Source organism: Loxodonta africana, chromosome 1 (genome assembly GCF_030014295.1).
Source record: "Loxodonta africana isolate mLoxAfr1 chromosome 1, mLoxAfr1.hap2, whole genome shotgun sequence".
In the NCBI taxonomy this organism is placed as follows: domain Eukaryota; kingdom Metazoa; phylum Chordata; class Mammalia; order Proboscidea; family Elephantidae; genus Loxodonta; species Loxodonta africana.
This window is the reverse complement of record NC_087342.1, coordinates 144,247,326-144,258,865: the sequence shown is the minus strand read 5'-3', so window position 1 is coordinate 144,258,865 and position 11,540 is coordinate 144,247,326. Positions and strand designations below refer to the sequence as shown.

General features: G+C 42.2%; 1 protein-coding gene across 3 annotated transcripts; it reads right to left on the bottom strand.

Moving 5' to 3' along the window:
* Positions 1 to 4,803: 4,803 nt before the first annotated feature.
* On the bottom strand, positions 4,804 to 11,036 carry TPBG (trophoblast glycoprotein). 3 transcript variants are annotated; one of them, XM_064288382.1, is made up of 3 exons: positions 10,995 to 11,036; positions 10,641 to 10,698; positions 4,804 to 9,569 (listed from the first exon to the last, which is right to left on the bottom strand). In XM_064288382.1, exon 3 carries the CDS (start codon positions 9,237 to 9,239, stop codon positions 7,986 to 7,988), a length of 1,254 nt encoding a protein of 417 aa, XP_064144452.1. In that variant the 5' UTR covers positions 9,240 to 9,569; positions 10,641 to 10,698; positions 10,995 to 11,036; the 3' UTR covers positions 4,804 to 7,985. The 3 variants fall into 3 exon arrangements, with proteins under 3 accessions (XP_064144452.1, XP_064144445.1, XP_064144457.1); XM_064288375.1 differs by lacking the exon at positions 10,995 to 11,036 and having other exon boundaries at positions 10,641 to 10,975; XM_064288387.1 differs by lacking the exons at positions 10,641 to 10,698; positions 10,995 to 11,036 and adding an exon at positions 10,269 to 10,354.
* Between the last annotated feature and the right edge of the window lie 504 nt (positions 11,037 to 11,540).

Sequence of the window (11,540 nt, the reverse complement as noted above, 5' to 3'; positions counted from 1 at the left end):
GGGGAGTCCCTTGGGATCAACTAAGTAATCAGAAAACGGAGTCCATTCACTTTACCAATAGCAGTACAACCATCATACATGATGGAGCCCTCTGGAGAGCTGCTGCTATCCATCCCCTAAACAGGTGTCCCTGACTAAGGACAGGACTCAAGAGTGAACACAACTGGCCAAACTTCAGGCAGTTATTTTAGCACTAGAGGCTGCCCCAGCCAACAATTGGCCCCAAATGTACGTTTTTACAGACTCTTGACCCACTACCAATAGTCTGGCAGCCTAGTCCAACAAATGACAACGATTCCTTATCCAAGGAATCCTTATTCTTTGGGTAAAAATCTCTAGGAATTTCCTGTTTAACAGACACCCAAAATATAAATCAAAGTCACACATGTCTCTATACCTGCTAAAAACAAAATAAAGGGCCTCATTCAAGACACTTCTTATCCTCTTTTAAGTTCCAGACATTATTGATGGTGACCAAAGAATGTGTTTTGCTTCTCAAAATGCACACCCTGGGCTCTAGAACAAGGCATTCAGTGCAGCTTTCACCTCCCTGACGGGCCTCAGGCTGTAAGCCTTATAGAGTACCACAATGGCTTACTTAAACAAGTTCAAACCAATTAAATGAGACATGGCACATTTCAGTCATCGATCAAACATCAGTGGTGAATTGTAATAAAGTCTGACTCCATTTTTGCTGTTTGACTGCTGACAGCTTTCAAGCCCCACAGGCAGTTAAGGAGGCCCAAGAGCACCCTCCCTTGGCACCTGTGGGGAAGTCCAAACCACACAAACCCCAGCCGGCATGTGGGAACCTTCACGCCAGCGATACTTCCTAATCACAGTAAAAAGCAAAGCCACTGCTGCTACTACCGTCTTTGCTCAAGCCATCCCAGATTACCTGCCTGCTCTACCTAGAAAGTCCTATTATAGGAGTAATAAATCTTTTTATACCCTTTTGGTGCATGTGTTATATCATCAGTCTTGACTTCCAAACCAATTTTGGGCGGGAGGTTGATCTCCCTTTCCAGGAGGCAACCCTACTTATAGGGTCCCACTGTCCACTGAATTACATACAGACTATCAGAGCTACTGATTTATCTTTCCAGGCTCGGCCTCCACTCTTCCCCTTTATAACTTATGCTTCGAATGTTACTGTTCCTAGAACATTCGTGGTCTTCAACTGCTTCCATTCTCTTTGCTCATGCTATTCCCTCTGTTCTGAATTTCTCTTCCACCCACCATCTCCGTTTGCCTTTTCAAGATCATCTTAAATGCCAGCTCCTCCATGAACACTATTCTGATTCTCTGAACCAGAAAAAAAAAATCTCCCCCTGCTTTGAAACTCATATAAACACTGAATCCCTGGTTCATTCACAGTTTATTGCTCCTAAAACTCAGAGGTTGAGAACATGGGCCCTGGAAACTGACAAAATAAAAAAAAAAAGCAGTTCAAATCCCACAGCTGGTTCTTGCTACTTAATTGTCCTTGGGCAAGTCACCTCTCCTCTCTAAGCCTTGATTTCCTCTTCAAATGAGAAGAAATAAGATCTTACATGCAAAGGACAATTTTATGTCAGAAGTTCATTTTTTTAATCCAGTACAACACGGTGCCTGATATATAGAAAGCATTTAGTAAATATCTATTGAATGAACAGAATAAAGGTTCACAGGATCTCACTGAATTTTTAAAGCAAATTAACAGAAAGGGTAACACAATTAAATCACCTGCACGGGATCTAAATCAATTCTAAGTATACACAAGCAAATCATAAAAAGAAAAGTAGAATTCAGGCAAAGACACAGTTTCTCCTAAAAACTGCTTCCTAACTTGTAACGAGCTAAATTAATTTCCCAGCTATTCCTCCACACCCCATACCCCAGCCCCACCCTTACAACACACACACACTTATAACTGGGGTATGGCCCTAGCTACAGTCTAAATTTGTTATTTTAACAAAGAACAGGCATTTATGGATTAAAACAGTGACAAATTAATTGGCAACTTGATCACAATTTCTTTCTGTTCAAAGTCCAGTGCACATACCATTAAGTACTCTGTAAAGTTTGATGTAAGACACTTGAAGGATACATACAGTGAAATATGCTGGTCTGCATCTAATATTCCTAATTTAAATAGACATCAAAAATAATTTTAGAGGTTAGAAAAAAGAGACTATATTTCTGACCCAATAATTCTTCTTCAATTAACCAACTTAAGGAAAAATTGTGAGGAATAGGAACTTAGGTAGGTATAATGATGCTCATAAGAACATTTATTAAAATTGCAAGAAACATCCTATATGTATAAAATATGTGATTGTCTACAGTACTTTAAAACCAGATATTAAAATAGTTTTTAATGATAGTGGGTAATGCTCACAACACTGTAAGTGAAAAGGAAAGATACAGTGTGATATACAGAAGGCAATTTATCTCATTATAGGGGCTTTTTTTCCTTAGTGATAGAGATATTCATGGTGGGTTTTTTCCCCTACATTTTTAAATATTCTATAAGAAACATGAGTTAATTTTAAAATATTTTTGAATGTTTAACAGTCATGTGTTTGGCAGGATCTATAACAATAACCACAGAATGTGTCTAACTGCAAGGTAAGGTCTTCTTTTACAGTTTAATAACTGCGTTGTAAAATTCAGAGAAATTGTAGCACTCTGAGTCATGTAAATTGACCTACCTAATGTTTCAGTCAGTCAAGTTCTCCTGTGTACAAGATGCTATGTATCATGGTTCTCTTTGGGGGAAGAAAACAAAAAAATAGGACTGGGGGGTAGCAGGAAAATCTTTAAACTTGCATTAAAAACAAAAGTCTGTGTTAATAACATCCTCTCATTCTTTAACACATATCATTAACTATTTACTTCTCACAAAAAATACTATAATTGGTCATATTTTAAGTTAGTGCTTTCTTGAAAACAAATGTTTCCTTACACTGACCAAGTTAAACAATGAACCACAAACCAGTACTATTACCATAAAATGTCAACTAAATATAAACTGTTTTTATAAACATTTACATGTAAGTTTATGACAGTAATCATGATCCTTACTCTTAAACCATATTTGCACTTAAGTAAAGCAGACCAAATGAGTTTTCCATATGATATATTAAAATACACCCTTGATAGATTTTTCTCAAAACTCATGTGATAAACCTTTTGCAATGTGTGGCATACGTACTACTTGAGGAAATTGAGATTGTCGTGGCCTGCCCTAGGTATGTGAAGATGGTAAACTGGCACGTCAGCAGCAGGGCTGGCAGAGTTTGGCCTGTCGGTGCACTGGTTTTCCAGGATGCCAGTGGATTTGCATTGATTTTGCTTCCTTGTTTGGTCCAGGCCCTTGGAGGAAGGTAGCATGTCCCTGGAGAGGGGGAGCAAAGGACAGCATGCAAAGCGGTCTCACCTGGTGACTGATTTTGTAGCCATGAACTTGGTCTCATTTGTTTAGTGTTCTCACCAGCTGAGCTAACTCATTTTTAAAAGAGAATTACACAGACTAGCAAAGCTTTCCAGAGTTATAATTTTTCCTTGCAAAAGAATTATCTCCATTAGATTTCCAAAATATTTCCTATCATGTCATAGACTCAGAGGAGCTTTATGGGAATAAGGCTTCTGTGAAAAAAAAATTCAAAATTACTTGAGCATATTCAAGCGTCTGAAAGATAGTCATTTTTAAAACACTGAAAGTACAATGTAGAGCAAAGGGAAACAGCCACTAAAAGCAAAAACAATAACACATATAAATTCACCAAAGCAACTGTCTTTTTTTTTTTTTATTAGACACGGGAATTTCAAAGGCCTCAGGGTAAGTAATGAGTGACATCATCATCTGGCGAAAAGAACACTAGGGGTGTGAAACTCTGGAATCTAGTCCTGGTTCTAATTATATAATATAATGGTAAATCACAATTATCAGTTTCTTTATCTGTAGAATGGGAGATTGGGCTTGAAACATCTAAGAGCCCTTCCAGTTTTGAAATACTAAGAATTTTTATTGTCAAAAGTGTTTTTCAATAGGTAAGTTTTTAAAAAACTCTTGACAAAGACAGAGCTCTTACAATGTTCTAAGATTAAAAAAATAAAATAAAACAAGTTTGCCTTTTTGAATCAAAAGTCTGTGAGGTTAAGAATGGAAAAAATAACTGTACAAGACATCCTCAAGGAGTTGTTTTCCCCATGTTAAAGGCACATGATCGCCTGGACAATGCAGAATATATTTTCTTAAACTATTTCTAGTGCAGCACTGTGGTATTGCTGAAAGATCTTTAAAAGACTTTGTCAAGGTGTTTTTCATCTATTATCTAGAAATATAATTTTCTATCTTCTCTCTCCTTTACTGTTAAAAAAAAAACAACTTTGCACCAGTGTAAAACTGAAATCTGAATCCCACCTAATAAACGTCCTCGTTCAGTTTATGGTGTTGCTCTGAAGGCTGAGTGACTGAATGGATTTTGGAGCAAGAGCAAAGCTCATACCAAATCATTTTTAACCTTGCATATCTTCATGGTGTCTCTATTTTAGTGCAACCTTTGGAAAAAAAAATAAAATATAAAGCAGAAATGATATGAAAAACTTCCAAATTAGAGTTGTTGCATAGCCTCTAACATCCTCAACAATGTAACGCCTGTATTGGAACATCAGACCAAGAGTGACTTACTTAAAACAGAATTCCCAACAATTACAGTTCACTTTAATTAAAGACAGAGAACAAAGATCTGCTATTTCTAATTAAATACTGAGATAAGTGTAATTCACATTTGCTGCCAATCAAGATATTTAAAAGGATTTATCATTTGTCATTTGCTCATTTATTTCAACCAAGCCTGTGTTTCCCCCGAGTGTGTAGTTCCTTTTCCTTTAAAATATTCTATAAAATGTGTTTCAAGGTCTCTTTATCGTATAAGAAAAATCTATCTGCTTCAGTACAAGCCTACCTTGTAGGTCACTAATGAACCACACTGATCAGACATATATATTAAGGCTGCAAACCGAATGGTCACAAGGAAAGAGAGAGTTACAATTCTGGGTCAAACAGCTGTATTATCCTAGAGTTTGTGACATTTTAAATAGAAACTTATTGGACGTTTTAATAGCTTTTTAAATTGAGAGCTTTATCAGGTGATTAAATTTTTAAGTATTTTTCTAACTTTCTTCAAAGGAAACTTGCAAAGGATAAATGAAAAGATGTTTTCTTTTCAGTTGAAAACTCTGTTAAGCTCAGTAGCAACTAAAGTGTATAACCAGCCAAAGTAAATTTTTTGAACAAGTACTCTTAAAGTGATGACACCTTTATTTTATTTCATTTTTCCTATATTCGCTTATACTTAATGGATTTACATAGCACCTATTTTTCAATGAACTTAGAATGCCATATACACATACAGATTTATCATATTATGACTGCACGACAGTAGCAATTAGTTTTCAAACAATAAATGTTTTTTGCCTTAGGAATTTTCTATTGTCATATATTGGAGAATAGCAAGGAGTCATGTAATAGAAAAGAAAGCACTGACAACTTGGGAAATTTATACAAAGGTAGAAACAAGGGGATGAAAAGAACCAATCATAACTTCAAAAAAGCCTAACAGGCAAAAACTCTGCTTCACTTTATCATAGATTCTTCTGCAGGGAATTGAAGAGAATAGCTGGACTAATGAACCTAAGCTTCCCTGAGTCTTGGATAAAGCATAGTATTTAAATGTTAGATTATCACCTGACTCAGAAGAAACAATTCTTCCTAATTAAGGCTCCATAAATATTTTAATTTGTAGTTGTCTACAATATCAGCAGACTTAAAAACTAAAGTCCAGTTTATTTCTAAGGTAATTCCTAAGGTATTAGATGTTTTCAATATTTTTGGCATTCTGGTATTTTCATCATTCTTAATGAAATCATGGCAGCCATTCAGGATATGAATTCCTGGTGAACATTTAAAATGTTTAATGGAATATTAAGTGCCATATTTTTAGGCTTTTCTCAGGTAATTATAGGATCTGAACTGTAACCTATAAATAATGAATACCATAATATTTCATAAAATGACCGTTAATAAACTTAAGGGAGATAAAACTTCATATTCTGACTAAACAATCTAAACAAGGAATGAATTCGCATATCTTTAGCCCTAGTATGAAAACTTCAGAATTTAATTCAAAGAAGGAAATGACAAAGATTTCTAGAAACTATTCTCTGATCTTATTTAATTTATAAAAATATGGAAATGGAAAATTTATTTCAAGCATAAAGCACTGTAGAACATAACCAGTTTAAAAGGAAAGACAACCCCAAGACTTACTAATGGCAAGTTTACTTATTACTTTAAGCAATAATGGCTAAATTAAAGTCACTTTATATAAGAGTTTGAAGCTTGATTAATAGAATTTACTTTTAAGCTTAAATGGCAGATAATAAACTCCAAAAAAGGAAAACTGTCTATTACTGATAGCATCAATTGATTAAACAGTAGCTTTTATTTGCACCTAAATGTGATGCTCCTCATGAAGGTTTATATATCTTTAGTTTAGCTAAAATCAAAATACCTTCAAATTCTTAAACACTGAACTGAATTTAAGAACCTATGATTAATTGGGACACTTGTTTTCAGATATAGACATTTATCTCTGATTACTTCCTCGAATTCATATCCTATCATGACAATTTTTTAAATGTATTACCTGGGTCTCTGATAAACTATCAACCATGTATGTTCCATTTTTTAAAATATTCTCAAAAAATCTAAGTGTCTAATGTACATTATAATCTTGGGAAATATTTTTTAACTTATAATTTTTTAATGTTTTATTTTAGAATATTCTATTTTGACACTTCATTTTCATACACTGATTTGCATATTTGTTTCACACTCTGCTCTAAGACTCCATAAAACAATTTCCTGTGGAGAGTCTTAAGTAAATAATACTGTCCTAACAACGTCATTAGTCTAGAAAAAGCTCCAAACGGTGCCCTGTTTATATCATACAGGACTTTTCACCCTTACCAACTTTATAGTGCTCTTACAAAATTGTTTCATGAATAGCATTAACTTTAGGGCCAAACAAAGTCTATTGCATATGAATATTCAAACTTTCTATTTAAATCCTGAAAGGACTCACCATTTCAAAACCTATCCCCAAGTTTACTCATATAAGATGTTGCTCCAGTTTGATTCTCAGCTGTGTTAATAGCTCAATTATCACTTGGACCAAAACTATTTGATCTTAGTCCCCCTAATCATTTTGCTGAATAGCAAACTTAGACACAGCTATAATTCTTTTAAGAACCTTTATTGAATTTTTTTTTTTAACAATTCAGTCAGTTGGCTCTTGATGCAGTTTATTTTAAAAAAAAAATCTTCAATATAGTTTCATATAAACTGCAATCAAAAAAGGTAATTATCTGAAGTTGCAAGTTATTTTTGTAATATGCAGAAGAGTAAAATGTAAGCATGCTCTTGGATGCACAGGCTCCTGTGTACTATGGAGTTATTCTGAAGAGCTTGCTAAGGTCTGCAGGCAGTTGATGGAATGCAATTATTTTCTCCACAATTCAGGTACATGAGAATAAAACTGGTATTTATGAATGAAGTATTTTTCTCAAAAAAGTTGAGGCAGCTTTTGTTGAGTGCTATCTGTGTGGGTATACTTGCTACATCTTGAGCTGTACTAAGAAACAAACAGCAAGGAGTCCACATTCATGCTGAACCTTAAAAAATCCCTCCACACTTGTTGACAGGTTCCAAGGAAAGGGAAGAGGGTAATACACTATGCCCAGGTGTTCATCCTCTTACATTAACAGAACACACCAAGAAACTTTACATAACAAGGAAGCAAGTTCCCCTCACCGCTTTCAGTCAAAATCAGTGGTGTCTATAGTGGGAGGTGGAAGTGGAGCAAGCCTAGTAAGGGATAAAGCATTAAGTCTACATCTCATGCATAGTTGTCCTTCTTCTGTCCTCTTAACGTCTCTCAGACATCTGAATTAGAACTGAGGTTTGTTAATCTGGGGTCTGCATTGATTTCATATCTGTAATGATATCCTTCCATGTGATCCCTGCAGGCATCTCTGATGTTATGCATCCACTTTTTTATCCCCTTGCGGTTCAAATACAAAACCAGTAGGAAAATAGCTCCTATCAGGGCTAAAACAATACCCAGGAAGACATAAGAAGTCTGCAAGGATGGGGGGAGAATTGGGTCACAGTCCAGGTCAGAGCTGTTGAGTTGCAACAGGACACGATCCCTCATTTTTTCTGGGAATGTACATGTGAGCCTGGATTTACCCTGCACTATCTCGGTCTCCTTGAGCCAGGCCACCATGTCGGTCATGTGGCAGTCGCAGACCCAAGGATTGTTGTCCAGGAAGACGCTGACGTGAGGCAGGCCCTGCAACTCTGCCAAGGTGCCGTTGTGAAGGACCTTGAGGGCGTTGTCTTCCAGGTGGAGGCTTTCTAGGTATGTCAGGTTGCGGAAGGACACGTAGGTCAGGCTCACCAGCGAGTTGTTGCGCAGGTCCAGGTGCCTGAGCCCAGGGAGTTGGGCCAGCACATCCCGGGGCAAGTAGAGGAAGTCATTGCTGGCCAGCTCAAGGCGGCGGAGCCCGCGCAGCGCTTGGCCAGCCCGCAGTGCAGCCGCCACCATGCCTTCGAAGCTACGGTTCTGCCGCTTGTCCGCTGGGGGCAAGATGTGGTTCAGCATCAGCTCCACCAGGGGACTGGGGGCTGAGACGCTGGCGTTGCTGCCCGAGAAAGCATAGGGGCTGAGGTTAACCAGCGGGTTGTGGCTGAGGTCGAGCTGCCGCAGGCTGGCCAGATGTTCGAAGGCGCCGGCACGCACCTCATTCAGGTGGCTGCCGCTGAGATTGAGCGCTGCCAGCTCGGCCAGCGGCGGCCGGCGGGCGAAGGCACCGGCTGGGAGCACTGCCAGCTGGTTGCCGGTGAGGAAGAGGTTGCGCACGTAGGGGGGCAGGTCCGCAGGCACCACGGTCAGGTTGCGATTAACGCACTTCACAGTGCGCGCCGCCTCTGAGCACTCGCAGGGTGGAGGGCAGTGGCCCGGCAGCGGGGGCTGGGTGGACGCCGCAGAGACCAGGGACAACGCCGAGGAGGACGCTGAAGAGGTGGGCGAGGACGAGGAGACCCAACCCAGGAGGACCAGCGCCAGCCTTGCCAGCCGCAGCCTCCCCTCCCCGGCAGCGGGACTGCGGGAGCACCCCCCAGGCATCGCGGCTGGCGTCTCCTCGGAGCTGGGCTGGGACGGCGCCCGCTCCGACGGCTGGGAAGTCTGGGCTCGGAGGGCGCGGGCCGGCTGGAAGCGTCTGGAGAAAACTTTCCTCTCGTGGAAACCCGGGAGGAACGCCGCAGCCGGAGCTTGACTAACCCCTGCCACCGGGCGTCCCCCTCCCGGGGCCGAGTCTCCCACCCCTTCCTTCCAGAAAGTACGCACGGCCGGTCGGGAAGCTCTGTTGTGCGCCTCGCCTCCTGCCGCCACCGCCCCCGGGTGGCACCTCCTCGCCTCTTTTGTTGACGTCTCTCTCTGGATCCGCTGCGCGACCTGGGACAAGCGAAAGAGAAGCGTGATGAGCCGTCAACTACCCAAGTGCAGAGTCCGGCCTCCCTGAGCCAAATCGTCCCCACTCTGTGCCCGGACCTCCTCCGAAAGGCTGCCCAGGTCTCGCCTCCCGCAGCTGCACAGCACATCCTTACCCGGGAGAGGGACGCGCGTCCCGAGACCCGAACGCAAAGTCTCTCTTCCCTAACCCACACTATATATACCCTTGCAAGCTCCGGCCCTCCTCCTTTCCCAGACTTGTCGCCTGCGTTTAACTTCACACTTAATCCCCAGCGCCTTCCCGATCAAACTTCTCGCCCTCCCAGCTCCTTCCCCTACCGCCTCCGCGGACGACCTGCCTTCCAGGGTCTCCGCCCCCGCCCGGACCTCTCCTCCCGGTCTAGGTTAGGATGAGAGTGAAGTTTCAGGTTACAAGAGTTTTTTGATCTTTTTGTTCCTTTTTGGATTAGTAGGAAGCAGAGGACCGTACAGCTGTCGCCCCCCAGCCCGCGCCCCCGTCAGCCCTCGGAGACTAGATGAGGTTCAAGTCATCACCAAAGGGGCGGGGAGAGGTTGCGAACAAAGCCGCGGCGGGACCCGGCGGCGGAGCCACCTAGACCAACGTTACTCTCCCGCCCGGGGATGCGGAGGGGCCGGCGCCACCTCGCTTTTTGCCTTAGCCGTTCGTTCCCCACCGCTCACCTCCGCGCCCGCCGCTCAGGAGCCAACCCCGAGTCCCCCCAGAGTGGCGGCGACTTCCCGGCTCCGCGCTGCGGGCGCCGACTCTCCTTGCACCCCAGCCCCTGGCCCAGCCTCCGCAGCTGGGAAGAACCAACCCGGGCGGGGGGGGGGGGGAGGGAGGACCCGGCCTGCAGAAGGAACTTCTCCGATCGCTCAACCAACCTCGACAGCCCTCGGTAGGGGGGTTTAGGAAGAGAGATTGAGGGAGTCTGGGCCGCGCGCCTCCTCCTCGTGGCAATTAACGAGGAATGTGCGAGAAAAGGTGAGGGAATCCCTCTCTCTCCCCCTCCTGGGCATCCTTTGGTGGTTCCTCATCTTGCATAGTGTATTTACCTTGGACAGGAACGAAACCGCTGGTTAATCTCGTGAAATTCACCCGGATTTCGGGCACCTATGGCAGTGACGAGATAGATTTAGGCGTGACAGACAGCAGTGCGAATCAGCAGCAGAAAAGAAATGAGCTAGAAGTACAGCGGCAGTAGCAAAACGCAGGGCAGTTTGCAAGGGAGCTTAAGAAAGTCTCCTCACCAAAGTGGTACCTTAGGCTGCCAATTTAAGATTTAGGTGTGATTAATGCGTTCCCACTTGCCCTACCCCCGCGTTTCCTGAGTAGTTACGGAACTTGTTAAGAGAAAGGAGCCAACTTGAAAAAAAAAAAAAAAAAGCTTATGGCGAGGAGGTTCATACTTGATTCATTAGCTTTTCTTCTTCTCAAATTAAAAGCAGAGGAAAGGAAACGGCAGCCAAGCCATCCTAGAAATAAAAGGCAAATAGCAACGACGCGAGTCACCCGGAAAGCGGACCCGCCCCCTCACCAGATGTGGCACGATCTTTCCGTGGGAGTCACTTTAGCAGGGCAAGTTCACCATCTGGAGGGATGAAAAGGCCGCCCAAGGAGAGAAGAAGTTTGGTCAGAAGTCCATCCCCCCAGCGGACGCCGGGGAAGGTGGGGGTAGCGGGGGGCGGAGAGAAATTGACCGTTTACATGGAGAATCTGTTATTACATCGGAGAGGTTTTCGGTCCTGAAAGCCCTGCCGTTGCTTTCTCAATAATGTTGTATACCCCTTGTTCCATTGAACTAATTTCTCAGAAAGGATAAGAAAGTTCTAGTTTTTTCATGCTCCTTCATTTTAATGAGAAAATAGCAATGGGGGAAAACTTAAGATCAGCTAATATAAAAAGAAATAAGAGATGCTGAAGTTTGTGCCTGTGACGTGTGCCTTTAGTGTGAA

Coding starts and splice junctions, on each gene's coding strand:
- TPBG (XM_064288382.1), bottom strand. CDS start 9,239: ATGCCTGGGGGGTGCTCCCGCAGTCCCGCTGCCGGGGAGGGGAGGCTG.